Below are 27,110 nucleotides of genomic sequence, written 5' to 3' on the forward strand. Positions count from 1 at the left end.
GTTGATAAGAAAAAGCTTCAATAGTGTAGCCCCCCAACCTTACCCTAGATTTTTCCTTCTCCTGAAAACATTAGATTTAAAAATTAAGAAAGGATTAATTTGGGCAGCTAGTTAAGGGGCATTGGATCCTTGGACAAATGGGGGCTAGGGGTCGAAGCCCCCATGATTTCAGTAAATATCAGCTGATGTACATTTACTGTATAGGAATGAAAATCAGACATGAGATGGTTGGAAAATTGTGAAAAGCTGAAGAGATAACTTATCTAGCTAGAATAGGCTGAACCAGTTCATAAGTTGTCTTTTATGCAATCTGTATTGCAGATAACCCAACTCACTCAACCAACTTTAAACATCACAAAAACAATTCTTGCATCATGAAATGTTTAATTTTATAACATGAGTATACATAAAATCATAGTGTTAAAAATGTGTTCTCTTACATAGTATTTGAAAGCAGCTTTTCATTTGATGCACCTCTATGGATCACCAATCTATTTAATGTGTAGTTCTTACTAAGAGATACTTTATAATAACAAGCAGCAATTTATCACAAACTTTACAATATTTGAAAAGATCCATCTATAAATAGTGAACAAATTTAATACAGATACAGTACTGCTAAATATTAATAATACTAAATAACAGTTCTGTACATTTTACATCTGTAATTGAATGTTTCGATTCTTTATGTTGTTCATGATTACATACTGTAACGTATACGGCAATTCTGAGCTTTTACATGATAAATCAGATTTCACGCAAAACAACAGTTTGCATAATCTAATTTATACTATCTAACCACAAGGTGTTCAACATGAATGAAAAAATAAAAATAAAAATATCTACAATAAAACAAACTTGACATTTGCATGAGATGGAATGGGTGACTACTCTAATTCTATCACCTGATCCTATTTCTGATTGATATAGTCATCGTAGATGAAAAAAATGCAAATTATACGGTAATTGGAATTAGCATATTGCACATTGTATGCCCCACATGAACTTTATATAAATGAAGCTTCAGGACACAGAAAAGTTATGCATGCAACAGCAACAACACATATCTTATGGGGGTACCTGTACTTTACTGATAGATAAATGTCTATAATATAAATAATTAAACTACGGTAATCTATTTCATTTCAAAGAAAAAAGGAAGCTAAATTGTCTAACAAATACCAGTATAGTTCTAACTCAGTAAACGGATACAGATGATAATCTTGCTTAGAAAGTTTCATTTGATACTGATCAGCTAAATGTACTTTTAACTGTATCACATCTGTGAAACCGAGAAATTTGCAAAAACTTAAGATATCGTTCATCGATTCATGTAATGGTAAATGAATTTAAACTCATAAATCAAATGATGGAGCAAGTCGTACTTAACAATCTCAAGTATAAAGTTTGTTCATGAGTTGTGTCCCTTAACAGACTGGTTTTATAAACATAATTTTTGATTTGGCATCTTGGAGCACAGAATTTGTTTAACATGTAGAAGGAGAGATTTCATTGGTCACGAAGAATTTTGACTGCTCTCTTGTTGGCTGCGTCTACACGATCGTTCAAATGAGTACCCTGTGGTGCAAAAATAAAAGAAACAAGAAGGTAAAACCCATGCATTGCAACGAAAAACACAAACAATACAGATCTAGTGTGAAGTTTCAGACACAAAATAAAACCACTGCTTTCAATCCAAAAAACCCCAATGTTTTCAAGTCATGAAAATACATGTATAAAGACACAATTCTGAAAAGTATAGCATATTGTCTTTAAAAAAAACCCATCATTTTAATTTGCATTTAAAATATTTCGAGAGATTATGTGTCTGAAACTTACTCAACTGATAAAAAAACCCTCAAAATTTAAAACATGCCAACTACATAACAGTCAGGCTAAAATGTCTTCTGCAGCTGGCTTTATGTAATTTTAAAACATATATCTTTTTATTTGTTTTTCCATCTTGTCATTTTGTTCAATTTTTTTTTTAAATCAAGGATTTTGAAGAAGACATGTTTTCAGTTGAGATTGAATATAATTACTGAAAATAAAAGGCAACTATCAAATCAATACAAAAATACAAAGGGAAGTATATGTATATTCAATATGCAGCTTGTTATGAAAGAGAATTAAATTATTTGATATGTGTTTATCAAATTAAAGAATATGATAGGTTCTAGATTAAAGCAGTTCTTATACACTAGCCTTTAATAATTCCAAAATACCTTATGCAATATTAATTTTTTTTTTTTTACATATTTAACAATTGAGAATACATACTTCCCTTGTAAAATAAAACTGAGGAGTTTTGTTGGGAAAACACATATATATTCACAACAAAAACTAGACCCACATAGATGCATGATTTTTTTGTGTTGACATTCGCTTTGTTTTACTATTTATAACATTGCTGCAGCTTTTTCTTATCCAATTTTTTTCTTTTAAATTTACCATTTATATGTAACCAAAGTTGGAGAAGAATTTTATTTAATCTATGTGACTCCATTCAATAAAGACTTGGAAATTTATACACAAAAACAACAAAACACAAACAGCACTACCCCTCCCCCATACCCCCTCAGCCTGGGGGTAGGGACTTGACCTTATTAACCCTGGGACAGCTCGAAGTAAAACCGTAACTTACTCAAGATTCTGCATCACAACTATTGTGCACTGAACAATGACCATATCTCAGACATGACTTGGAACATGAAATGGTTTGCCTAATGATCTAAACATTGTTACATGAATATGTATAAATATACTGACACAGCAAGTAGAGAAAATAATGACATTATCTACTGTAAAACAATCAATGAAAGGAATGCAACATCAACAGTAAGAGTTAGTTATCCTTTAGGATCTTTCTTGCTCTCTGGTTTGCTTCCTGAATCCTAGATTCATTCGACTGTGTCTGGAATTAAAATATTACAGGTTATCATGGCCTCAACACCTAAATATTTGCAGGTATTAATTATTCAAAGTTTTCTGCTGGCTAATAAACAAGAAATAAATATTAAATTCATCCTGAATTTTGAGTGTGCATGAAATCTTCAAAGTTAACAATTTCAGAAAAGATAAATAACCTCCATTTCTAAACTTTGGAAAATTCTTAATTTATACCTTTCTTTGAAATTCAATGTTACTGTCCTAACATTCTCTCAAATAGCTTAACAAGGTTTTGACAATAAATCTTATAATGTACATGCATAATTGAATACATGAAGGTCCAATTTGGAATTCTATCATATACCCAGAACGTTGTTTAATTGATGTGTTGATAAAAACACATAACCTAATCTATTCATAGGCATAATGAAAAACACATGTACATGTATATAAAGAATAGAGGGATATCAAAAAATGTGCTGAGGCAAACCAATCAAAACTGAAAAGATGCTGTTGAACTGACATCTAGTAGGTGTCTGAAATCTGCCAAACTCGGCCAGAAATGATATCAGGGTCAGCCTGCCCTATGCTAGACGTGAAGACACGCAAGGAACATGTACAACAGTGACATCCGCCATCTTTTGTATTGACCGTGATCTCACCGAGCAGTGACCATTCTTGTATGTGTTATAATTCAATACGTACAATATGATGCATACGTCTATAATTGATATAACGTGTCAAATTTTGTGGTACATATTCCTTTCATGTTTTCATGCTAAAATAATAAACAAAAAAAAAATCATAATTGTCTCTAAAATCATGCCACTGAAAAAGAATGAGTGGTACACAAATTAAGAAATTACAGTAAAGTACTGCTTTATTGATTCATGTTTTCAAGTTCAATTACATTTAAATTTTCTGATATGCAGGGAATAGCCAAAGGTACAAATATTAATCTATGTTCGTTTAACAACCCATCCCCAAATTTAGGCACAATACATTAACAAATCAATAGACAGAATTTTCTTTTTAATGAACAATATCTTTAAATCCATTTACAAAAGATTACAGTTTTGCAATCCCCATTAATCATTAAGCAAGCATCACTTTTCTAGAGATTATCTCATCAATGAAGCAGTATAAAATGGAGTGATCTGGACAGAAGAAAACACCATAGAGATATAATGCATATATACACTGTTGATGTCTGTTGTTAATCTTTAAGCAAAAGATTGGCTCGTTTATTGGCCTCAATAATACGCTCCACATTGGATCCTCCCTATAAAAAGATAGATCAGCAAAACAGACATGAAGCAATTAGTCAATGGTGAAATGTTAATTGAATTGGACCATAATATATATAACAGTCATACAAGGATACAAACAAGTCTTGATACACTCTGTGCCGAGTGCTGCGACACTGACCTTGTTGTTAATGCGGTCGATCTGTCTGTTCTGGGACTCGATCTCACTGCCCATGTCAATGGCCATGTTCCTCAGATTACCCAGCATACCGCTGACTTGCGTCAGGTTTTCCTCCATTTCATCCTCTCTAGCATCATTAGTTATCCTATCGAAACAAAAAAATATAAAAAAAATCTAAGCATGTACTGAGTGAATTGTATTCATCTATTGCCTTGGGTCCCCATGTTAATGATGTACCATGCTATATTACAGCAAACGCTTGATATTTCAAAGGTATATACAGTTAGCGCATATAGGAATGAAGCTATATGAATATCCATCAAGTTAAAATAACTGATATTCTTAGAACAATAAAGACAGTTTGGGACTTCCAATCTTTCACTGAATCTTCATTTCATGAAATATCAGTAAGTGCTACCAACAGGTAACAAATGTACCAAATAATCATACTGAGATGTAAGAAACAATTAAACAGACATGGCAGTGATCTCCCTTACCTGGTGATGATTGGTCCCTGGGGTCCAGCGTTCTCCCCCACTATCACTCTAGGTCCATTCGTGTTTACTTTCCCGTCCTCAGAGGCCTTCCATGTCTTGTCATAGTCACCTCCCCTCTCAAAGTTCTTAGCTCTGTCAAATAAAGGCAATCTCTGAACAGGGGAGTTTTTGAAGGAGAAGAGAAGTGGAATAACAACTTTGATTGACTTATGCAGAGATACTTTGGTGAATATGTATGATTTATTTATGCTCTTGTATAACTTCTTATATTCAAATGATTCGATCATTTGATCATTAAATAATCATGGATGACTTAAACTATGTTATTGCAATCTGCTAATGATTAAAAAAAGACTTGAGATTTCACACAAGAGGTGTTTATACCTAATAAAGAAGATATTTACCGTTTCCATGGTAACACACAGAGCCCACAGCATTTTTCCAGGCCCTCCAAGTTTTTTTCTGCGTCCCTCATGTCCTGGTTGATTTGGTCCATACCCTCCTCAATTCGATCCAATTGTTCTGATTAATGAAGAGAGTGAAATCAACAAAACGAAACACAATTATTATAGGAGGTTGTTGTTTTAATTCTAAGAAATTAAGATTTAAAAAAATAAGAATTAAAGAGATATCTCATTAAATTGATTTGATAATGAAATTATAAAATGTATTATTAGTAAAAAGTCAATGAAATAAGTCAAGCATGCATTGTTTTAGAGTTGAAAAAAATTGACTGGTATTCCTGTTACCATATGCATTAGTGAATTAAGTTCTTATCCTGCCTAACATGTGAAATAGAAAGTAATTCAGAGGCCCATTACACAAATTTATTACATGTACATATATTTCTGATGGTTGATAACTTTTTATGTGCTACAAAAATATATATAAATGAAGAGCTAAATAAGTAGAAGGCTGTGCATACAATTGCACCATCAACAAGAGGATAATGGGGATAACTTACCCCTAATTGTCATATGAGCAATTCATTAACATATGAATGTAATGTGTGGGTAAATGTTAGAATTTCCAGTTAGTTAAAGTAACACATGAGATGAATTTAAATGCACTGCCCGGTTCAATATTTCGCGGTATCAAAATATTATATGACACCGGCTTGCCTCAGAAACATGCTGTCTTACCCCCTTGTTGGTCCAACATAACAATGGTTTTAATGCCAACGTCTTGAGACTGAAAGATTTCAGAAATAAAATGACAACATCTACACAACATGCAAAAGAAAAAGTAAAAAAACAAATCTAATATGCTGGTGTATGTAAAAAAGAAAAAGGTACAGATAAAAAAGATTTTAATAAAAAGCATAACAACAACCAACCATTTACAGTAATGAACAAATATGCATGTTCATATATGTGCAGTTAAAATGTAGTACTTTTGTTTGCAAAATGTACTTTCTAAAAATAGAAGTAGCATCTTTGGCCATTAGACTATAAAACAAAACATTTACAATTATTCCAAGGACTTTTCTTACTCCTATTCATAGAGTTGTCATCTTCTTATAAATGGAAAAAAAGAAAGACTAAAATATCCTTAACTTTTTTGCTTACTTTTTTTTTTGAGAGGGGGGGGGGAGGGGTACGGTGGGGTGGGGATGGTTAAGGACCTCAAAATGCATGGTCAAAAATAGAAATAATTACTAAATAAAGAACAAGTTTTGTATTAATTCCTCCAACTGAAGTCAATTATTCATGGTGCTTTATGGACTTTCTGTATAAAAAATATGAAAAATCTGGTCAGAGGAACGAGTGTATCCTACTCCTTTGTTTATTTCATTTTGTGAGCGAAGGGGACCTTCCCTTGACTTCCTGCACCGTTAGTGTCCCCACTGACAGAATCAATAATCACTCAGTCAGTGCAGCCAAATCGGGGCACCGGAAGGCCGAAAATAGTTGCTTCATTACTAGAACAAATGAATGCCAGTGATAAAGCATTGACAGACTGTGGAGCTGGAGTACCTAAATCAGGTGTACTTTATACGGCTCATGATGGGTCATCACAGCGGCAGAAGTCATACAAAACTCTCACACAAAAGTGCATTTCCTTTCCAGGAGAAATGCATGATTGGTTCATATTGAAGGGAAGTGGAAGAAAGATGGGTAATTCCTCAACAAGGCTTGGGTTCTCTGTTATAAATCTCCAGTAGTTTACCAGGGCTATTACAGGTCTCAGACAAATGTCCCATACATCAATCTTTAAGTGTGCAATCTGTGATGCACCAATCTCTCATTTTTGATATGTGGTTTATACATGTACATGTATGTGTTCAAGCCCTATTCCCTTTTGACAGGGGAGCCTAGCCAAGAACCCCAGTACATGTAATACCAGAAGCTGGCAACTCCATTACCGACTAGATTTTCAAATTAATATGGTTTTGTTTAATAGGGTAGTTTCTGGTATAAAAATTTTCCATAAATTTATATCCTTTACTACTTCATTATCACAAAAAGTACCAATGAACAGTATATTTGTAATATCATATTTTGGAGAGCAATTTATCACAAAGTATTCTTATTTTTATGGTTGAAGTTCTAACTGATATAAAAAGGAAAATCAACAAAAGGTTTACAACACAGAGAAAAAGAAAAAAAAAACCCAACAAAATCAAAAGCTAAATCACAAAATGGATCAGGACAGCTACCACTTCACTGCTTTATTTGATATGTCCAGGCTGTTATACTTTGGCAGTAGAGACAAAATTTATACTTGTAGTTTATTACAATATCACACTAATACGAAGATGACACTCAGTTCATTGTATGCCTTTGGAAAATAACAATAAGGTCCTCTGATCCTCAGCCTACATTATAATTCAGTACATTTGTATTATCATGATCCTGAAGATGTTTTTCATATGATAAATATTAAGTAATTTCAAAAAGGTTCAGCTACAGTGTCCAGGCAATTTATGAAGTTAATTAGCATATTTGCAAAAACTGTGTTGTAATGGAAAACATATATGAAAGATGGAAATTTTTGTAAAATTGTTAAATCATAAAATTGTAGTGTGGAATTAACATTCAGGTACCGGTATATTTTGTTTCTGTTCTCTCTGATACCAATGTGTCAATCAAATTAAGTCAATGACAATATGCCAATTTGAAATAAATTATCAATAATTTTTGGATAATCCTACAGTAAATTCACACATTGCTGAGGATCAGGTATCATTATAAAAAATAGTTTCAGTCAAAGAGATGTTCAATTCTTTTTATATATACAGGTATTTCCAAACCTTACTTGTAACTTCTGATTGGTGTATCCTAATTGTGATTAACAAGCATTTCTTTCTTTAAGTGATTTGTGAAGTTTCAAATGGAATTACTAAGTTATCGAATAATTTTTGTAGATATTTAATCCTGATTACAAAATCTTTAAGAGATTTTAACTTTTCTTTAATCATATATACAGGTAATGTGTACTGTGTATTTTTTTGATAAGAAAATATATATATACTTTCCATCAGTCTGATCAAAATTCAACTGCATAAGCACCATAAGTGAATGGAAACTGACTTATATCAGATTGTGACCTCTTATAAGTTAATAAAAAGAAATGAACATCGAAATTCCAAAAGCACAGAACTGTGTGTGTGTCTACACGTAAGCAGAGGGACGGCCACCACAATGTCTAGTTTCCATGGTAATCTTACCTCCTTGTTCATCAAGCATTACTAATGTTTTGATTCCTGCTTCCTTACTCTAAATGAGGACAGAGGATAGAAAACATTGAGGATCAACACATTCAAGAACCTACACAAAAATTCACAATCTGATTTAACACAGCAGCTTTCTGGCCAAAAGTTTACCAATTAATGTCTCATTATTAAGCACAAACAAATCCATAAACAATTTCATTACTCTCTGTTTACAGTTTTCTTTTTTGGTATCCATTGTGAATTTTTATTTTTTGCCATTCCCTTGTGGGTAACATTGAGACATAAAGGTATTAAAAAGTACTTGTTTCAATGTGTTATTATAAATTTCTGTTTATATACACATGGAAACAAATATTTTTACTACAGTACATATACAATCTTAACTTAAATCACAAACCACGGTCCATAAAACTTAGTATATACTAAAATGCACTCAAACTGTGAATGTGACAAAAACAACTAATACATATCAAGTGTCTAACAAACAGAACAGCCAATAAAAGTAGGCTCTTCTGCTTACCTCCCTGTTCATCTATCATAACAAGAGTTTGAATGCCTGCTTCTTTGGCCTGTTGCATGACAAAACATTTTTAAAAAATCATTTTTCAAGGTAAAAGTGGACTGGCTTTGAAATAAAATTTTCCAAAAACACCCATAAAAGAACAATATATATTAATGAATATATGTAGTTACCATTCCAAGAAATTCAAAGGCTCATGGGACTTAGGATAGAATTTGATCATTAAAGTGAAAGTAATTTTCAAAGTTTGCATTAACAAATATTACTTATGCCTTGGATTTCAATTCACTTAAAAAAGAGAGAGAGATGAGCATCATAACAGAATCAAACATTTTCCGACAAAATTCAAATATTATTCATAGAGTCATTGATAGGAGTTCAGGGGAAAAATCATAACACCAAAAAGATGAAATCAATTTGCTTCTGTAAATATACTCACATTACACATAAAAAATGAATCTGTCCAAAATCATAAAAGTGAACCATTTCTGTTAGCTTACATGTATGACATTTAAAACTAATCCTCTAACACTTTAACTGATCTCCCGGAATCAGTTATAGCCGATTCTTATCAAAAAATAATCTAATAAATGCTACAGGAAATATCAGAAAATGTAATCCTGTATTAAAAACAACTCATAAAAGTGAAATGAATATTTCACAACCAAGTTCTTGATTTGGTTTCAAAGAGAATTAGAGAGGCTTCATTGTGTGATTTCTACTGACATTCCAGCAGGCCTTTCTTCTGAATAAAATATGTTACAGATTGCGAACATTGTGCGTTACAAGCCTCTAATAAAACTTTCATGTCCTCTGTTTTTGATCAAAAGCTGGAAATCTTGCATAGCCTATCTCATTTACTTAGAACTTCAGCTTCTTCGGAAAACAGACATTTATAACAATCCCTGAATTTTTTGGCTCAATTTGCATCAAATTCTCTTGCAAGAATTTTACTATGATGACTGAAAATGGTAAAAATTAGAACTTTATATCATATCAATATCAAATCAGTTTTCCTTTATTTTTCAAGCTAAGGTTAATAAAATTGATAATTTTGAAGTTGTTGTTGACTTTGACAACTTTACTCATTAATTAATAAACACTATTTGATTTATATCTGAATGTAATTTCTATTTCATTTTTTACATTTGTTGAACGTTTCATTATCTTTGACTGAAATTACATTGTTATGCTGACTTAAGCTACAAATTAATATCTTAATATTTCACAAATTCTCAGACCCTTTGTTTCATCTATTAAATGATCTTCAAAACTTACATACACAAAGCAAGACCTAAATGATCTTGGTCAGTTCTTACCTCTTCACACATATTAAGCATTCGCCTTGTGCTCTCCAAGGACTGAAAAATAAAATAAAAGTTAATGAATATATACATCAATTGCAATACAATGTAATTCATGTACAAATGCCTTTACACTATAATTGGTTTCTATCAATGTTCAGTATGCAAACAGATAAACCCTATACATGTATTTGTCTCTGTGTAAAGGGGTTAACATCTTTACTCCTCTATAAATTAAATATATTTCAAATTCTCTAAGTTACAGTGTGTGTAAATTTTTGTATTTCATATCTCAGTTTCTTACAATGTAGTTACTTTACACTTTATATCTCAATCTTAGTGTCATGTTGTGTGAGCGCCTTTACACTTTATATCGCAGTCTCTTTGTTACAGTGTGTGAGAATCTTTACATTTTATATCTCAGTCTCTTTGTTACAGAGCGTAAGAAACTTTACACTTTATATCTCAGTCTCTTTGTTACAGTGTGTGAAAATCTTTACACTTTTTATCTCAGTCTCTTTGTTACAGTGTGTGAGAATCGTAACACTTTATATCTCAGTCTCTTTGATACAGTGTGTGAGAATCTTTACACTTTATATCTCAGTCTCTTTGTTACAGTGTGTGAGAATCTTTACACTTTATATCTCAGTCTCTTTGATACAGAGCGTAAGAATCTTTACACTTTCTATCTCAGTCTCTTTGTTACAGTGTGTGAGAATCTTTACACTTTATATCTCAGTCTCTTTGTTACAGAGCGTAAGAATCTTTACACTTTATATCTCAGTCTCTTTGTTACAGTGTGTGAGAATCTTTACACTTTATATCTCAGTCTCTTTGTTACAGTGTGTGAGAATCTTTACACTTTATATCTCAGTCTCTTTGATACAGAGCGTAAGAATCTTTACACTTTCTATCTCAGTCTCTTTGTTACAGTGTTTGAGAATCTTTACACTTTTTATCTCAGTCTCTTCGTTACAGTGTTTGAGAATCTTTACACTTTATATCTCAGTCTCTTTGTTACAGTGTGCAAGAACCTTAACACTATTTATACAAGTCAGTCTCTCAGTGTGTGAAACCTTTTACTATGTACCTCAGTCTCTTTATTACAATGAGTGAGAACCATTTGTTACAGTAAGTATGCCACTTACACTATGAATATATCAAAGTCTCTTAGTTATAGTAGAATACCATAACAATTTACATCTCAATCTCTTTATCATAGAGTCTTAGAACCTTTAAACTTTATATCTCAGTCTTTTAGTTACAATGTGTAAACTTTACACTATGAATTGAATATATCTCAGTCTCATAGCTACAGTGAGAACCTTCACAATATATCTCGATCTTTTTGTTACACTGTGTAAGCACAATTACACTATATTTTAATCTTTATGTTGAAGTGTATAAGCATCTGTAAACCATAGTGTTATAAAGTGAGGGACCTGAACACTGTATTGTTACAGTGTGCGAGCACCTTTATACACTATTGCTCTGTGTGTAAAAACTTTCACTGTTATAGTGCTATGTACTACAAATATCTCTTAAAATGTTATAAAGTGGGAGCACCTATATTAATATTATCCCATGTAAAACATAAGTTTTTTTTATATCTGTGTTTGTATTTAATCTAGACTACAAGTGACTGTGTTTGGGAGCACACATACACTATAGCTGAGTTATGTTGCTGTGTAAATACTTTTTAAGCTTTTAGACTATATTAGTCTCTTTATTACAGTGTTGCTTTGCACTATTGCCCAGTCTCTTTGTTACAGTGTTGCTTTGCACTATTGCCCAGTCTCTTTGTTACAGTGTTGCTTTGCACTATTGCCCAGTCTCTTTGTTATAGTGTTGCTTTGCACTATTGCCCAGTCTCTTTGTTACAGTGTTGCTTTGCACTATTGCCCAGTCTCTTTGTTATAGTGTTGCTTTGTACTATTGCCCAGTCTTTTTGTTACAGTGTTGCTTTGCACTATTGCCCAGTCTCTTTGTTACAGTTTTGCTTTGCACTATTGCCCAGTCTCTTTGTTACAGTGTTGCTTTGCACTATTGCCCAGTCTCTTTGTTACAGTGTTGCTTTGCACTATTGCCCAGTCTCTTTGTTACAGTGTTGCTTTGCACTATTGCCCAGTCTCTTTGTTACATTGTTGCTTTGTACTATTGCCCAGTCTCTTTGTTACAGTGTTGCTTTGCACTATTGCCCAGTCTCTTTGTTACATTGTTGCTTTGCACTATAGCCCAGTCTCTTTGTTACAGTGTAAGCAATTATAGACCATATTTTAATTGACAATTTGTAGATCTGCTATGATGAACCATTGTATACAGAAACTCCTTTGGCATTAATAAAACTTCTAGCAGTCTCAGAATGACTTAAAAGTTTGGTTAAAATTTATCCAACATTGAAGATGACTTTGTTAATATGAAAAGTTGAGACAGGCCTTATCCTACGGACAACAAATTTATCATTCTAAAAACATAAATCTTCCTAGAAAAAGTGGATTCTTTAGTTTCATTGGAAAAAGTCATAATGTGCCTAGTTCAAAGCGAAAGTAAGAATAGCTTAAAAACTTTTGGAAATAATGAGACACTGGTAATAAGTTAAAATCTTAAAGAAAAAAAATTTATATCAATGTACTTTTCTTCACCCAGAAGTACGGAAAAATTCTGGTATCAGTGTCAAATCTCATAAAATTATCAATGGCCTTAAAAGCTAGATTATACCCATGTTTAATGTGTGAAAGATTGCAACCTAGTGTCGATATGAACTGCTTCAACCACAGTTTAAGACTTCAGTGCCAGTAAATTGTCTCCAAAGCACCATTATACTGTTCAATCTTCCTACACCTTTATTATCTCCCACTCTTTAAAAGAATAATCAATGTCATAAAATTTCATTTAAGGCCAAGGTCAAGGAGAAAACAGAAGAAAAATGGGACAGATTTCCACACTAACTGTTTCTTTATGTATTAATCAGCTGACATACATACTGTGCCATCACCCTGTGCTTGTCATTTCATTTCCAAATACTGAATCTGTCTGGATTTGTTCATCATCTTGTATTTGACAATAATTAGTTGTATTAAAGGTTGCTTATGTCTGCAGGGTTTATACATGAAGTCTGAACTCCACAAGAATGCATTAAATCTCTAGAAGAGCTCCCTAGAGCATATATCTTTCTTCTTTGTGATATAGAATCCTAATCAATATCACAACTAATTATAACCACACTACCACCGATCATCAATCAGGCCGCACACCACCTTTTAACTCCTTAAATCCTGTCCTATAAAAAAACCTAAAAGCATTCAGACACAAGGAGATGCAACAGGCTAAAAAAGTGAACATTTTGTCATTTTTTTTTATGCCCAGATTTAAAGCATTTATCCAAAAATAGCAATCCAGCAGCATTATAAGGTATATTTTATGAACCTAATTTTTTCTTAATAGGCAAATGCTGGAGCTAAAAACTTAACTGATATCACTCTATGCTTATTTTGGGGCCATGTAATTTATTACATGGCAATAACAATAATAATTTAGCCTTTCTGAATTTGCAGCAGTTAAGTAATATTTTTTGAGCTGAATGAACCAAAAGGCTTTTTCTAAATTAATTTGCTTCACTAAATTATTGCAAAACAAAAAACAAAGATTCAGAGATTTAGCCACAAAATGATTGCTAAAAGAGCAACTGTCAAAGAAAACTTTTTTACCCAGAAAAAAAAATGCAAAGTTGTCAAATGAAGATGCTGAAAACAAGCCATTAATCACCAGCAATATTGAGTTTCACTTCTGTGCAAAATACAAGCTTGACAGAGGGTGTATTGAGATATATCTGTAGGGAGAATTATCACTGTCACCTCCTGCTCCAGGGACAAATTAAGCAGGTGCTTGTTCTGGACCAAAATAGTCATTCAGCCTCCACTAGAAGAGTGCATCCAGTGCGGAGAATATTATCTGTCAGCAGAGAGCACTTTAATGTATAGCTGTCTTAAATACTACATTTCCACACAAAACAACTAGAAGCTGCCAATAGACTTTTATATGTTGTTGTCTCTTTTGGTACTTAAGTCAGGCCAGACCTGTTCATTTTTACAGTTTTTCTTCATTCAATGATTGCTATACAGGAACAAGGATATTTTCAAATTCCCTGTTATTTTTAAAATAAATTCTAAATTGATTTTAACAGCTAGAGCTTTAACTTTAAACAGAATTGCACCACTTTTTGCAACCTTAAATTGTTAAAGTTGCAAAACTCTGGAAGATGCTCCATTTTGAAAGTGGTAATTCAGTAAAATGACTCTTAAACATGCAAATGACAACCAGCAAAACACCCTTCTCTAAACACCCTAGCTACTTTGATAATCTTTTTTTCTAAAAATTACTTCAAGTTCACCAAGTATATTATAGCTAAGAAGCTTATCTGAGAGAATTGTGACTTCAAATATGGTCTAAAAAGGTAAAGTAAAAACCATGGCAAAATTAGAGTGAATAAGCAAGACTTTTGTACAAAGCCCAATGTTTGCAGTGACCTACTTCCACGTTGGCATTGTCCAGCGTTTCCTGGGTGATCTGACCATTCTCTCCACCCTCCCCACCCTCAGTCTGTTCCACTGGTTCCTTGTCATCATTCATGTGGATCAGAGTTACGATCACAAATCCACAAAAAATCCACCAAGGTTTAAGCTCTCAATTTTCATAAATTTTTTGGTCTTTTAAATTCACATACTTGTCTTGTGATGATTTTCGTTTCACATATTCACTTGGATAATATCATAAATATCCATGTACAGTCTACCCAAGCAAAGCTTTTAGCTAGTTTTGGAACAATAACTTCTTAAACTTTTTTGCCAATTAAACTTTCTTATTGACAGGTGTTTAAATTTCCATTTATTCCTTTGATAGATTTTAAATATAAGACAAACAAACTTGATGTCACAGCAGCCTGCTTTCTAATCCAATAACAAGCCAGCGTATGCTTAAGCTAACGCTCCCTCCCCAATTAAATAGCTGCATCAATGACTATTGATCTACAAAGACTTGAGGAGTCAAGTATTGTGCAATTCCTGTGTAGCATCAGTCAGACAACAGATGCAAATTGTATGGTAATCCCCAAAGTGCCAACTGGCAAGAACAGGGCACATTTCTACATCACGCCACCCTCGAATAAGACAAACTTTACTGGAGTTGCAACAATATTGAGGCCAGTGCAAGTGGAACATAATAGTCAGTATATTTTATTAATGAATATGAGTCCAGGAAATACTGCTTTCATAAAAAATTTGGATTTTATGAAAATGAAATGTTCATCCTGGTCATGAACAGATATTATGAAATAAAATATCATTAACCTTTTATTGATTACATCTGAGTGCATAAAATATGTTCCACTTTTTCCTTGTTTTGACCTAATTCTTTCATAATCAAAAAGCAACTTAAAAAAACCCGATTAAACAGATAGCTTGATCATTAATAATATATAGAAGGAATATTGTGACCAAATTTTCACAGGACCATGAATTTACTTTTACACAACCTGGCCTTTGCAAGGTCAAACAACAATCTTGGTTATATAATCAGAAGCATTTTAACAGCTTACAAATTTCTGCCATAAACTTTAAAAAAAAATCTTGCACTAATTTTTGCTCATTGCTATCATTTAGATGCTGAACAAATATTAAAATATTGATCACTGGCATAAAAAGTAGTGACAACAACTACCACAAAAAAGTCAAGATTTTAAGAAATCCTCTTTTAATTGATGTTCTTTATTAATTTTTAAAGAAGCAAAATACAGTTGAACTTTATCTCGAATACTGTTATCTTGAATGCAATGGATATGTCGAAGTGATTTATAAGTCCCAACCACTTATCTTTTAAGTATTTTACCCTCGATATCTCAAATACTCAGATATATATTGGCTAAATTTTCTTTTACATCAAAATGTTCAACTAATAGAGGGTAAGCCATTTATCTTATTTTTAATACATAATATTTAGATATAAAGAGCCTTTATGGAAATTTTCAAATTTCATTTATACAGGAATGTACATCATATTTTTTTCTGTCTAGCAGAACTGCAAAATTGCAAAGCTGTTGGCTTGATAGAAAACAACAAGAATCAAACATCCCAAAATCTTTACTTTTTATCCATAGGAATGAACATGTTAAGATCCCAAAATCTACCTGAGTATTGTTCATGTGCACTGCAATTAATTGGCTGAAAATCTATACTTTTGATAATATATAACTTTAAACAAATGTTTGTAGGATTTCAGTTTATTTAAAAAATAATAAAAATGGAATGGTGCTGAACAATCCAATTAATTTTTTTTTTTATAAAATACTAATTCAAAATATGTTGTACCGGTAATAGTTTAAATTAAAGCAAGTGTAGGAAGGTGTTTTAATTGATGAAAGTTGGAAGTTATTTTTTTTTTATCATTAGGACCTTAGGCTAGCTTGACCACAAAACCACAGGGAGATTGCTCTCTGCAGAACTGTTCCTGTCTTACTAACATTTCTTACACATGAAAGCAGGCTCAACCAAATGGTTAACCTACACCTCTCATTCAAAGCAATTTTCCAATATCCTTAAGAGTTTAGCTCTATAGGTAAGTCAGATAAATCAATGCTCTGGCTTTTATTTAGGGCCACTTTTTCTGTAGGAAAGTCTTTGATATGGTTGCACCCTTTCCTTGTTTAACTGCTGCAATGCTAAGTGTCTGTCTCATTATGGGAGAAATGTGTCAATATCGTACAGGATGAAGAGATTGGAGACTAAAAACTGACTGAAGCTGAAATTATCCAATTTCCTTTTCTTGTTTTATTTTTAGAATTAATAGATAAAACAGAGGGTTGACAATGAATTCACAGGCTTTGAGGACCAGCAAGATTCCGCTGATCCATTAATATTTTAGGATATGTGCAGCTCGAGCAGCATTATTTCAAATGGAGCTGCCTCCAAAAGTAAAGATAAGGATGTATGTAAAACAAACGGATGCTCTTTGGCCATGACCTAAGGCCCCCAGAGTCTATGGGTTTTACAATGCCACTGATGCAGTTGATATTGTCTAAAAGTTCTTCACTTGATTACCCATGACACTATAATTACAAGGAATTACTGTTCAAATACACCCAAAACATGCATTATTAACAGAGATGAACGGGATCAGCCAGAAAATATACACAACATGCCTGCATAACTTTTGTTCCCATTTTAAAGTGACTGGCCTTTTTTACAGCAGAAGATGATGAAATCTGCAAAAAACCAGTCGATTTGTTCCTTAGAAGCATTTGTTATCTAAAAATGCAGCACATGCATATAAAAGTAAGTGATTTTTTTTTTCTTCGCATTATTCCATAATTTTTCTGGTTCCTAAAATAGATACATCATAGAAATTCTTTGACTATCCATTGCATGCGGCTCATTTTTCTTGACAGGTCCTTTCTTAACATCAGCAACCAGTGTAATTTCATATGCATAAATATGTCAAAAAGTGTCCGATTTGTTTTTGAAGGATAAGGGCAAATGGTTGAATAACGCAGGCCATAACATGCACATTAATACTAAAAAAAGACCTTACTGTACTTTGTTAGATTGTGTCACTGATTTCATGTAACATGTAATGGTACTGCATGTACATGTAATGAATGATAAAGTTAAAGAAGCTCACTGATTAAAATTTTAAAAAAATACTAATAGTGGTGCAAAGAGGTAGCATATGTCTGACTTAGAGTATATCTTTTTAAAACCTTGCGGTTTTGTTCCTCTACTAAATTTGGTTACTGATTCTGCTGATGTTGGAAAGTAATTGGACAAATGAAGTGTCAGGAACATTCAGCAGATCAAACCTCCCTGAGCTCATACAAATAATCAACGACATATGAAAGGAAGCCAAGTAAGTAATTTACTGTCCTCCAAAACACACAGTTTGTTAGTCACATCATTAGATGACATACCATCTCCATGTTACAAGTCGCTTCCAGAAATCTTCAGAGAGAAATAATTAAATCCTTAAACTTTTTATTGGAGAAAAAATTACATTGGTATATAGTTCAAAGTGTGTAATTTCAATATGTAATCAAGGAATAAGAAAATGTCCTCTATAGTATATCTTGTTTATAAAGATTTTTAATTTTTTTCTCCAAATACTCTCAAGTTAAACAAAGAGCTCCTTTGATGTTTCAGTTTTTGAGAATAAGATTTAAAAAAACAAGAGATGTTTGTGAAACACTTATGCCCCCCTCCCTTGGAAACATCCACAAAGAAAATGAACGTAAACTGCAAATAACTGGAATTTTTCTATGTCCAAGAGCCATAACTCTGTCGAAAATTGCTCGATCGTACCCAATATCGAACTTCACCTAGAAATTATCATGATAAACCTGTTTACCAAATTTCATTCCAATATGTTCATCCTCTGTAAAGAATTGAGTGGAAACTGCAAATAACTGGAATATTTTTATGTCAAAGGGCCATAACTCTGTCAAAAATTGCTTGATGGTACCCAATATCGAAACTTCACCTAGAAATTATCATGATAAACCTGTATACTAAATTTCATTGCAATATGTTCATTCTCTGCGAAGAAAATGAGCGGAATCTGCAAATAACTGAAATTTTTCTACGTCAAAGGGCCATAACTCTGTCGAAAATTGCTCGATCGTACCCAATATCAAACTTGACTTAGTTATCATATTAAACCCTTATACCAAAATTTCATTTCAATATGTTCATCCTCTGCAAAGAAAAAAAACGGAAACAGTTGGTGGACAAACCAACCGACAGACAGCAGCAAAGCAATATGCCCTCCCTTCTTCGAAAGGGGGCATAAAAAGAAGGGTTTTGTAAAAAATGTATTCCAATGTAAAAATTACACCCCCCTAATTGTGGCCCCCACCCAACCCCAAGAATCATGATTTTTAAAAACTTGAATCTGCACTACTTGGTGATGCTTCCACACAAGTTTCAGCTTTTCTGGCCAAAAGGGTTTTTTTTTTTAGAAGATTTTTGAAAAATACCAACAAATTTTCAATAATTCTAAATTATATTCCCATTAGAGGGGACCTAGCTCTTCATTTGAACAAATTTGAAAGCCCTTTTCCCAAGTATGCTTTGTGCCAAGTTTTGTTGAAATTGGCTCTGTGGTTCTGGAGAAGAAGATGAAAATGTGAAAAGTTTACAAAAACGACGACGCCAAACCTTTGGCTCAGGTGAGCTAAAAATGTCTCAAATATCCATTTTGCTGATAAATTATATTTTCACATTGTAAAGAAATTTCTTGAATCTTTCAAAGACATAAATACTCTTCAGACAACCACATCTTCATTATACCTCCCACATCTGTCTACAATATGTGACCATTTTGTATTGCATATGAATGATGCTCTATCATTAGATAAAATGTGCATCCGAGTTAATTATTGAAGTCTGTTTCTTTGAATGGTGGGTTGCAAAATTTACAACAATATACATGTAGTAGCACACACAAAGTTTTAGTCTGTTAAAAAATTTGTTACTAACAGTCTAGGAAAATATATCTAGTTTGTTAGTCAATAAAAGGATCAGGCTTGCTTTCCTTCTAATGGCTTTTTCATACATCTTAACGTCAGTTGGTACAATTTTTATATTGTATTTAAATTGTTACCCACAAAAAATTGTTTGTTTGAATGTTTACATCTTTGTATTCTCTGGTTGCTGATGGAAATTGTAGTGGAAAACCTATCAGGCCCCGCCATCACAAACTTTCCTCAAGTAAATATTTGAATACCCAGCCTTAAGTCTGAGTTTTTACCTCAAGTTCTTGCACTTTTCCTTTAAGGATTTGAGTTAAGGAATGAGTTGAGTGATAGAAAAAAATTGGTGACGGCGGGGCCTGATACCATGAACAGGAAAGGTACATTGTTCCAAATTAAGGACATTGCAGTTCAACACAACAAAGTCATCTTATAAATAAATCATATATGTATCATGAAAACTATTTTCCAGGTGAAAATTTTTGAAAATATCGGGAATCAACTTGCTGTAAAAATTTATCAGAAAGCATGTAACTGACTGAGACTCCATCATTGCTCACTAAAACACCTAATGACTTTTGATGATAAAAATCTGTCCTCCGTTTATAAACATATAACCTTAAATGACTTAGTATTCTGATTTTATTCATCGATAACTGCCTTAAATTTCAATTAGGTGACATTACGATGCTTTGATGTCAAAATCAATAAATGTGACAGAAGCTTGCAATCAAAGAGAGATAACCCTGTTATATTGTTACTGTCTTAAAGTCGGGTTGAGATTTTCAGCCTTAACTCATTCAATTTTCAATAACACAATACATTCATAAATTCAGCAAAGATAGCTAGGCATGTCTAGAGTAAACATTAGCATAAAAGGATGCCAGAATGGTAATAAACTATTTAACAGAGGATAATGGTACGTGAGAAATCTTTTTTTCTATTTTTGACAAACAATCAATATATAATCTGGCTTGAAGAGTCACTTCTATTGCTCACAGTCTTCAAACAGCACCCTTTTCGGCGTGAGATGGATGAAATTCCCTACTTTTATGTCCATAATCAATAACTGTTCCACTTACAGATCTCCAGATAGGAATATTTTTGGACTTCATCAGGCAATGCAAATGGTTTTCCAATAGATATGCCATGTAATGTTGTTTTGGTCTAAGATACTAATAAATGCTCTCAAGACAGGGGCAATATAGAAACGGAAAATCTCCTTCCTAAATGTTCAAAACCTATTTTTCTTGGCAATAACGCTAAGGCCTGACCGCTTTCTTGAGGCCGAATTTCAAAACTCTTCATTTTTATTTCAGCTGTGCACCCTTACCTCATCGGTGACTTGGTTGCTCTGCATCTGTATGTTCTGTAGGTCACGACGCATGTCATCGTCGCTATTGGATGCAGGAACTCCGTTTACTGGTGACGACATTTTGACAGTTTGTAGAATTTACCTTCGAACCTGTGAACAAAAAAGATGTGAAAGTTCATTTCAAAAGATAGTATTTTACAGTGTATTATCAATATTACACAGAGAAAATATCTCTTTTATTATCTAGAATTCAAGGTATAAGAATGAACATAAATCCGTTTAATCAATATTTAAGTCAATCTTTTTCCTTGACTAATAAGCAGAATCTCAAATTTATAAACTATCGGGGCCAAATTTAGATATTTACTTGTCTGTTACACATTTGTTACAGGTATTAAAGATTACCGTATACAAGAATAAACATACTGAATATTATGAATGAATTCTAAATTTACATATACACAATTGAAAACAATACATGTACCAAGGATACTTTTTTCCTCTTTCTCATTACAATTCACACACATTGTATTACATGTACATCAACAGTAAATCTGGATGCAACAGATGTCCCAAGTGTGAAATTTTAAAAGCGAGAAAGCAAAAAACAGAGGAAGAGAAATGGCTAAAATTACAGACAAAAGATATCTTCACAAAACATGATAAATCTATACCCTTCCCTGTCATGTGAAAGTACAGAAGTACTGCTAGCAACGATCTGGAGAACCAAGCCTCCTCCAATGTATCAAGAGTGAACGTTAAAGCAATAAATAAATTACATAATTATATAATAGTTATTCTTTGATCATCAAACTTAGCTGCTGTACATGTTTGTATAACTACAAGGCTGTTCAAAATCTCACTTACATCAACTGCAGGATAAACAGACTATTGTTGATATATCAATCAATGGCAGTGTTTCATTCTCCCACTGTAAAAATCTTTAACTCTGCATGGAGCAGCCCACCAAACAATCAGTTATACATGCCAGAATGTTTATTTTATTTATATCTTTTATTTGATGCTTTTCCCCATGTAAACACAATTAAGAGACTGGACTTCTAACAAGATTTACACCTTATATGAATGAGAGGGCTCTCTTCATTCATCCTTAGTCAGAGGTTGTCTGCTGGGAGACTGTTGCAGACGACAGATTCCAATATACATAGCTGATTACTCAATGTGACAGAAGTCAATAAATCAATGAAAGTGAGATTCCAGAATCAGGCTCCCCTTCTCTGCATCTATTATTCATTGATTAAAAACACCTACCCCATCAAAAACTCTATGCATCCCTCCTCTATGTCCAACAGATGTGTCAAACAATAAAAGGATCAATAACGCCTATCAAGAGGGTTATGAATCAGTGTCCTTCAAATTATTATTAATAATAAAAAAGAATATGCTTCCATAATGCAGTTTATTATCACTTGATTCCAATGTATAACACTCACATGCTTTCAATGCAATACCAGAACATCACTCAGACAAAATTCCACTGATTAATCAACTGTTACATTTGTGCACTAGTTACCCCCATTGCCTTGACTGTAGTAAAATATTAATCTACTATTGTTACAATTTCAATTTTGTATTTAATTTAACACACTGTTTAAGTGAATGAATTTTTCCTACTAGTTTTGAAAAGCTGAAAATAATATGTCAATTTTTACTCATATATCATGTTCTACAAAAGATTTCCTGTCTTATATGAATTATTCAAGATTTCTTGAACATACATTTATTCGTTGACCATAAATAAATATGGGCTGTTCTTTTCAATAAAAAATCATTTATTGATAGATTGAAATACATGTACATGTTACATGTAAATGTATTTCAATCTTTCAATGATGTACTAGTAAAGAAACAAAATAAAATAGCATAACGAAACTGACATATTATCTCCCTACACGTATCAAGATTATTTTAATCTTGCTCACAGAGAATTTACTGAATTTAATGAATCATTCTATAATCTTTTTATCAGATAACAAACACAATAACTTGACTATCGGAGTCACCACTCACCAAAAACACCACTAAATGCATTACTTAATGAATTAACAAGTGAAAAGCTGTCAATGTGACAGCAAACCGGTTTTTCTTTTCTGTAAACTGTATCCATAATCCATGTCAACCCATATCCAGTGAAATGGTGTACCCTATATGCAATATATATCAAAAGCTGGTATTTTTTTCATAAATTATCGGAAATCAAAATCCTAGCAATATGCACACCTCTGATACATGTACAATTGATCTGCAAAAGAACAACTTCCTATCTTGAAAACTGTAGGAGGAGTTATCCGTACATTGAGGGTACCCTATATGCAATATTTTGCCAAAAAATGACGAAGTTCAAAAGCTGGTATTTTTTTCATAAATTATCGAAAATCAAAATCCTTGCAATATGCACACCTCTGATATAAGTACAATTGATCTGCAAAAGAACAACTTCCTATCTTGAAAACTGTAGGAGTTATCCGTACAATGAGGGTACCCTTTTGGCAGCCGCCCACTCGCCCGCCATTTTCACCATTTTAATAACCGGATTTTTCCTTCGGAAAACCCGGTTAAAAACAAAAAATGACAGCCCACTTGAGTTAAAATGCAGACTTTTCAATTTCATATGCTACAGGAAGCTAACCTTAGTACAAAAGTGACAATGGATTATAATTATTTCCTTGTACTTGTACTTAAAGTACTATATGTTAAGGTGTTATGGGACATATGTTGATATTAATGTTCATTAAAGTTCATTGTAATTAAATTATTTCTATCAGGTTAAAATTTCGAATTTTACAATACTTAACCAAAAAATAAGTTCTTAAATATTTTTGGAAACTTAAAAAAGAAATTTTAAAATCTCTGGCGGGATTCGAACTCATGAATACAGATTCGTAGAGAAAACTCTAACCCACTGCATCACGCTGTTAGGTGACAATATTTGGAAAGAAACTATTTATGAAATTACAATTGATTTTATTGTTTGTTTCGATAAATAGAAAATCACAACATGGAGGTTCCCATACCACATTAAAGTGGTGCAAATTCAAACTCAAAGGGCTGGGAATAAAGTTGTTTTATGACATTTTCACTATTGCAAAGAATAAACAAAAACAACCCCAAATGCCTTTCATACCAACTAAAAGTTTGTAGTAAGTAAATCAATACACAGCAGTCCATTTCAATGGCTAAAATAAATACAATCTCTGAATCAACAGTGAACACAGTCTACACAGATAACTTTATACAATTTGCATTTCACATATGTGACATTTACAACACAGTTGAGTCTGGTTTTTAACTGATTACCATGAACTGGGAACATTTAATTTATTATGTCTGTGAGAAAAAAACAACTTATGCATGCCCTTGAGTTTAATAACAAAGCAATCAGCCTCAATCAATTGTACATACTATATCTAACATGTATCATGAACCATATGCTTGTCTCAATACGTCTTTTTTTCTATGATTTGCATATTTTAGTCAGAATAGACACAAAATGTGCATAATATCCTTGCAGATCTTTATAAAGATCAAAATCATTAGAGCTACCACCTGAAAACATAAACCTGGCCATGAAGTTCTCTATAGATATATTTATACCGAGCGCAGCGAGAGGCGGGCGAAGCCCGCCTCGCGAAGCGAGGATTAATGGTAACACGTATATATAAGAAAATCAGTGAAAAATGAATGTTGAATCAGGGGTACTAAGGCCAAAAAAAATTTCTTCCAGCCCTGGGCGCCGCCATATTGGCAGCCATTTTGTTTTTAAAAAGTTAGTTCGATCATTGATTGACCGGTACTTTTCGATGTTTATTGCCCCTAAACTCGCTTTAATAAGTTCCAGTGTTTCAATAGAAGTGAATCTGAATTAAAAGAAATTAAAAAGGAAACCAGATAAGTTTTAATAGTGCTTGAATCAAGAAACACGACTTGTTCTATGTATGTCTTATCAAATTATCAGATGGAAAATTAAAACATTAACGTCAAGGAACTGATCTTTTAGATACTGAACAAAGTATGCAATTTTATTACAGCGGCATTCATATGAATTAAATTGATGAACAATAAAACAAGAAATAAAAAAAATTCGGAATCACGTAACTGTCTTCGGCTTTTTCCGAAGACAAAACTTGAACGTTTTACGTCTGAAATATGACGTCATAATGTAGACTGAGCACGCGACGTTTAGTTTAATTTTTACGAATGATTTGAGTAGGCAACCATGCAGGCGGATCTTACTGTGTGCGTTTGAAATAGATTTTATTTTACAAAAATCAAACTGCACTGTGTTAAATCTGCGCTCGGTCCAACGGTCACACCGTTTACATATTAAAAGCTCTTCAAGGTTTTAAAAAGAGCAGATTTGACTTAGCCTTAGTATCACTATAGGTAATTACTGCTTGTAATATATACATGCATGTACATTTAAAGTGAAAAGTTTTATATATTATATATAAAAAGGAATTCTAAAATATAAAAAAAAATCACTGCCAGTACTCCAGTTCAGTTGATAGCAGTGGATTGGCATACCAATGTGTATACCTACATGTACTATGATGAAGCATCATTTGCCAGATCTCTCAAACTTTCTGTGTGATGTATGATGCATGTTTAAAAAGTGCATTCCTAAAAGGAAGTTTCATCACACACGCACAAGCTAATTATTATTTTTAATAGATTAAGTGGTGTCAGAGCATGTGATGAGTGGGGTAGAAAACCATTGCCATAATTGGTATCATTTGAGAAGCACGTGTGTATCATTTCATTGCGATTTATAATAAAAATTAATGCATGGTTATTAAAGAAAGAATCACTTAGCAACAAAAGGATTTAAGACTTGGATAGGCTATGATTGCACACGACGAAACCGTTTCAATCTGCAAAATGACTGAACCGGTAACAAATGAACCAAATCTGATTATATATACAGCTACAGGGCAACATGGTACACCACCTCTGTACTCAAAAACATTGCTGTGTTCTATTTTCTACCTCATAACTTTTACTACAACCCCATAATAGGCCAGTGATTCATTCGTACACAATACAATATTTCATTTGTGATAGCATGTCACATCCCAAATCATGACAAATGTCAGACGAGATCAAAGAACGACTACTCCCGAATAGAAATCAAACGGTTTCCTCTTGCTCATCAGTTTTTTCTTAAATTACATACAGAAAAATACACTTTCTTTCTTACCCTTTCTGTTTTAAGTGAAGAATACATAAACTTGATACAACAAGAAATATTCCGCCCCCAAATATCTGTCGTTTTCGACGGAATAATATTGTCAATATCCTGACGTCATCCTCTTCTGAAAGAAAGAACCCATCAAGTACGGATATCCGGAAAGTTTTTATTGATCTGAGCATGTGATTTTTATTATCCTAAAAGAAGAACAATTTCATTAGATTTATTGCGATGTGATTTGAAAAATAATGTCATTAAAAATTTTCTTCATTTTCAGCGTCTAAGTAAATTATATATGATCATATATTTTTTTTAAAAAGTGCATTATATACAAGAAGCCAGGATGTAATCAATTCATTAAGGTGGTATGGGACACTTCCATGTTGTGACGTATTGTTTATCAAAATAAACAATAAAATTAAGTGCAGTTATATAAGTAGTTTCTTTCCCATTATTATCATCTAACCGCGTAGAGTAGTGAGTTAGAGGGTTTACTACGAAACTGTAAGTCATGAGTTCGAATCCCACTGTGGGTTTTACAATTTTTACCATTCAAAATATTTTTAAAAGCTATTTTTGGTTAGATATTGTAAAATTTGAAAATTCTAAACCGGCGAAAGTATTTCAATTATAATGTACTTTAATCCACATTAATATCGACAGATGTCCCATACCACATTAAGCCAAAAGATCATAAAATAAGATATGCCATACCATACTGTAGTGTAGAATAAAAAAAAAGAAGTAAGAAAATGAAA

The 27,110-nt window shown here is 32.7% G+C and overlaps 1 protein-coding gene across 5 annotated transcripts; it reads right to left on the reverse strand.

The window, feature by feature from the left end:
- Positions 1 to 364: 364 nt before the first annotated feature.
- Positions 365 to 26,492, reverse strand: LOC128178739 (synaptosomal-associated protein 25-like). Of its 5 annotated transcripts, none has more exons than XM_052846048.1 (9): positions 26,362 to 26,492; positions 21,162 to 21,293; positions 10,330 to 10,371; positions 5,957 to 6,005; positions 5,219 to 5,336; positions 4,815 to 4,946; positions 4,318 to 4,462; positions 4,089 to 4,171; positions 365 to 1,578 (listed from the first exon to the last, which is right to left on the reverse strand). In XM_052846048.1, the coding sequence occupies exons 2-8, from the start codon at positions 21,261 to 21,263 to the stop codon at positions 4,106 to 4,108; spliced, it is 654 nt and encodes a 217-aa protein (XP_052702008.1). In that variant the 5' UTR covers positions 21,264 to 21,293; positions 26,362 to 26,492; the 3' UTR covers positions 365 to 1,578; positions 4,089 to 4,105. The 5 variants fall into 5 exon arrangements, with proteins under 5 accessions (XP_052702008.1, XP_052702007.1, XP_052702004.1 ...); XM_052846047.1 differs by having other exon boundaries at positions 365 to 2,914; XM_052846044.1 differs by lacking the exon at positions 4,089 to 4,171.
- Positions 26,493 to 27,110: the final 618 nt, after the last annotated feature.

The sequence above is a fragment of the Crassostrea angulata genome, chromosome 3, assembly GCF_025612915.1.
Source record: "Crassostrea angulata isolate pt1a10 chromosome 3, ASM2561291v2, whole genome shotgun sequence".
In the NCBI taxonomy this organism is placed as follows: Eukaryota; Metazoa; Mollusca; class Bivalvia; order Ostreida; family Ostreidae; genus Magallana; species Magallana angulata.